This window comes from Arachis ipaensis, chromosome B2, assembly GCF_059453495.1.
Source record: "Arachis ipaensis isolate K30076 ecotype BB chromosome B2, ASM5945349v1, whole genome shotgun sequence".
Taxonomy (NCBI): Eukaryota; Viridiplantae; Streptophyta; class Magnoliopsida; order Fabales; family Fabaceae; genus Arachis; species Arachis ipaensis.
This window is the reverse complement of record NC_142437.1, coordinates 5464370-5468216: the sequence shown is the minus strand read 5'-3', so window position 1 is coordinate 5468216 and position 3847 is coordinate 5464370. Positions and strand designations below refer to the sequence as shown.

General features: G+C 25.7%; 1 protein-coding gene across 2 annotated transcripts; it reads right to left on the bottom strand.

Moving 5' to 3' along the window:
* Window positions 1-3552, bottom strand: LOC107624014 (uncharacterized). Of its 2 annotated transcripts, XR_015905254.1 has the most exons (4): window positions 2893-3552; window positions 537-631; window positions 374-454; window positions 1-187 (listed from the first exon to the last, which is right to left on the bottom strand). XR_015905254.1 is itself a non-coding variant. In XM_016326450.3 (3 exons), exons 1-3 carry the CDS (start codon window positions 3410-3412, stop codon window positions 440-442), a joined length of 630 nt encoding a protein of 209 aa, XP_016181936.1. In that variant the 5' UTR covers window positions 3413-3552; the 3' UTR covers window positions 189-439. The 2 variants fall into 2 exon arrangements, 1 of the variants encoding a protein (XP_016181936.1); XM_016326450.3 differs by lacking the exon at window positions 1-187 and having other exon boundaries at window positions 189-454.
* Between the last annotated feature and the right edge of the window lie 295 nt (window positions 3553-3847).

The window sequence follows — 3847 nt, the reverse complement described above, 5'->3', positions numbered from 1 at the left end:
TTTACCTGAGTTTTTACCATATATGAATCTCTGCTACTCAAAAATATACATACAATAATTCAACAATTAAGTATTAGAAATTTCTCCTCTTTCTCTCTTGAGAGAGTTCTTTTCTTTCTTTGTTCATATATCTTGCATTCCTTAAAGTTTGAAGTCGAACCCAAAAACCACATGGTAATTCTTTCACCTTATTAAGAAAATAAAAAATAAATTTTATTAAAATATATTTACTGATCGGTAACGTTATTCAAAACTCAAACAATTTGAAATTTTGCTTACAATTTTTCCTTTTGTAACCTTTGAAATAATTATATAAGATAGTAAATTAAAAATGATTGAGATATTGATAAAGTTAAAGATAACTGAGTCGTACATAATATTAAAGACGATAGAATTGTACATGATGACCCGTCAACAACATAATTGATCTATGGCATATTTACTCATGAGCATCCTGTAAAACACAAAATCCTAATAAGAAAAATAATATGCTATTTATTTTGAATATATTAATAAAATTTTATAATCTTACTTACTTGAGTGTTGGAATATTTTTGTAGATATCCAATGTCGTTTATTCTTTTGGAACTGACGTATACTTCTTTTATATAAGGTGAAGACGAATTCATATCTAAACACAAAGAGTTATACATCGTCAACAAGACTAATAAATTTCATCCTAGTCAAGATAATAATAAATAATTTATATTAAAATCATTATGAGTTCAGTTCTTAGAGTTAATTTTATAAATTATATTTGATGAAACACATTTAGAAAATAAAATTTGTACACCAAAAACACAAGGACAAAAATTCACTACTAAAAATTTGTTAAATACTATTAAATTTATCATAGAATGTTATGGACGAATTTACTATCACATTTTACATAAAATTATTATTATATGTTGTCTAGCCAAAAAAGTTACAGTATACATATATTATATTATTATGCAAAAACCGAAAAATTGTTGTACAGTCAAGGGTAGAGCCTCTCATAAAATAAAAAGACAATGGTCTCACTCAAATTTTAAATTTTTTTTTATAAATTATATATAAATTTTAGTTTAACCTCCTCTAAAATATTTATTTTACTCTGGATTATATTATGAAATTAAATTTTAGCCCTTCTCTAAAATTGAGCCTAACTCCGCCTCTGTCTACAATGTGTATGTATATATATAGAAGAGTGTATACTGCTATAAGTATATAAGAGTCGTGCATGTGTGTATATCACAAATCAACATTAACATATAATAATAATGTGGAGGATTAGATGACACTACTTAGGGGGAAGATGCATGAATGATGTCCTGATTTGAGATCACATGTCCCATTTTCATATTTCCTTTATATTTAACTACTAAAAATTTACATGTATTTATTATTAAACAATGTTACATAATTAATAAAATTTATTTTAATAAATATTTTAAATTTTAAATAATAAATTATAAATCTAAAATTATAAAACCTGAATTTTAGTATTATAAAAATAAAATAATGACTAAATATTAATTAATATTGATAAAAAATATTAATCTTTTAATATTTTTTATTATTAATTTTATAATTTTTTTAATAAATATTTTAAAGTTACATGACTAATAAAATTTAGAATAAATACTTAAATTGATCCTCAAAAAATTTCAGATCGTATATTTACTTCCCAATAAATTTTTAAAACAACGAAAGGACCTATTTATTCGATGAAATTAATTCTCGATGACTTATAGAAAATAGAAATTTATTAAAAATTAAAACGTCCGATTTAAAATATCTTAGAGACTAATTTAGGTATTTATTCTAAATTTTATTTTTTTTATTTTGGTCAATAAAAATATTTAATTAAATATTAAATTTTAATAGTATAAAAAAAATTTAAAAGTTAACATAATTTATTATTTTTAGCCAGTACTTAATTATCAGTCAAATTTTTTTTAGTTTAATAATTTAATAACATATTTTTAGATCACACTTTTAAATATTGTTGATTAACTAATGGTCAAAAATAAATTCTACTAATCTTCTAGTATTCCTTTAAAAATAATGATATATGACCAATAAAATTTTGAGTTTAATTTTAAAGCGCTAGCAGTAGTATAAAACGTTATACACAGGCTTAGTTTGGTAAAGTTTTTACTTTTCAAAAGTAACTTATAAAAGCTAACTTTTAAAAGATGACTTTTTAAAAGTTGTAGCATTTATGTTTGGTAAATCAAATTAAAAATTGCTTTTAATAATCACAAGCAACAACAATTGCATTTGGTAAAATAGCTTTTAAAATTTAAAAATACTATAATAAACATAAATACAAGCATTAAATTTGAAAATTAGTTAACATATGAGGTTATATTAGACTTAAATTTTGAAAAGCACAAACCAACTTTAAAAAGCTCTATCTTAAGTGCTTTTAAAAGTATTCCGATCTTTTAAAAGCTGCAAGCACAAGCACATGATCTTTTTTATTTACCAAACACAAAATGAGGAGCTTGAGTTTTTAAAAAATACAAGCACCTCTTCAAAAATCTTTACTAGACCAAATCACAGTCGTCCAATCACATTTGTAGTTTTAGATAACCATTCATACAATCAATATAAAAATTATTTTTATCAATATAGCTTTATATAATTAAATGTATATTTAAATACTACAATATATCAAAATTAAATTCTAAAATTTTTTCAAATTTAAGCAACACTTATCTAACAAAAATACTTTTACACTAAATATTAAATTTTAATTTTTAATAGTTTAAAAATAAAATAATTTAAAGTATTGATTAATATATATATTAGTCTCCTAGCATTTCTTTATTCTTATTAGTAAAATATAAATGAAAACATGAAAGTGAGATAGGTGATCTTAATCATCATAGCTGCCACGCTTACCTTGTGGTGTAGTGGGCAAAAGCAATAGAAGAAAGCGGCCGCATGGAAAGAGAATCGCCAGAACCGCAAAGAAAGAAAGGAAAACGTTGAAGACATAGCGGGAAACATGATAGTCGTGAGGTATGACGATGAAAGCACCGAAGGAGTAGGATATGGCAAGTAGACTGAGGGAGACGCTCATAAGGGTTGACAACAACAACGATGGAAAACCGGGACGGACCGGAGCACCGCTTATAAGCCATATACAGGAAACTATAGATGAATAGAAAGATAAACTGTTGGCCAAAAGGTAGCCTTGGTAGTTGCTACTGTCTGCCATAGCAAACACAGATTGTCCGATGGATCCGTTGTCAGTGCTTTGGATAACCCCACCGGGTGGATTCAGACCAATTAAGAAGGTTATGCTTGCAACTATGGTTGTTAAGATGGCCAGGTTCCCTCTCATCTCCTTCAACCAGCATTCCTCACCCTCAATAGGCATCAGAAGTTGAAGCCGTTCACGCAAAATCGCGAGAGCCATTAATTTTGAACCTAGTTGGCTATATAATTGTGTGGAATATGTGTCTATATTTAGGGAACAAACACTAACAATGGGAAAAAGAAAGAAAAAGAGACTAGGAAACAAACACGGTGCAGGTTCCAAAATCTCCAAAAGGCTTTTTGATGGAAGAAGACTTTTATATATAGCTTTAACGTGCATTTTATGGTGTAAAAATGAAATTGTTTTTACATGTGTAGAAAGATAGGTATTAATGTATTAGTAGTTCACGAAAATAGTTTAGATGGAAAAGAATTAATTAGAGTACACAATTGTTGATTTATTGGATCCACAAAAAGAAAGAATGCGTGTGACATTGTATTGTATCACAGAGACAACTTATTAGATTTTTTTATTAAGATATTTTTATTTTAATAAATTGAATAAATATTTTTTATTAAAATAAATAATTTAAAA

Excerpts from the sequence above, each read along its gene's own strand:
- LOC107624014 (XM_016326450.3), bottom strand. The coding sequence starts at position 3,412 with ATGGCTCTCGCGATTTTGCGTGAACGGCTTCAACTTCTGATGCCTATT. Across the intron at positions 632-2,892 it reads TTTGCCCACTACACCACAAG|ATATGAATTCGTCTTCACCT; the intron begins GTAAGCGTGGCA and ends CTTTGTGTTTAG.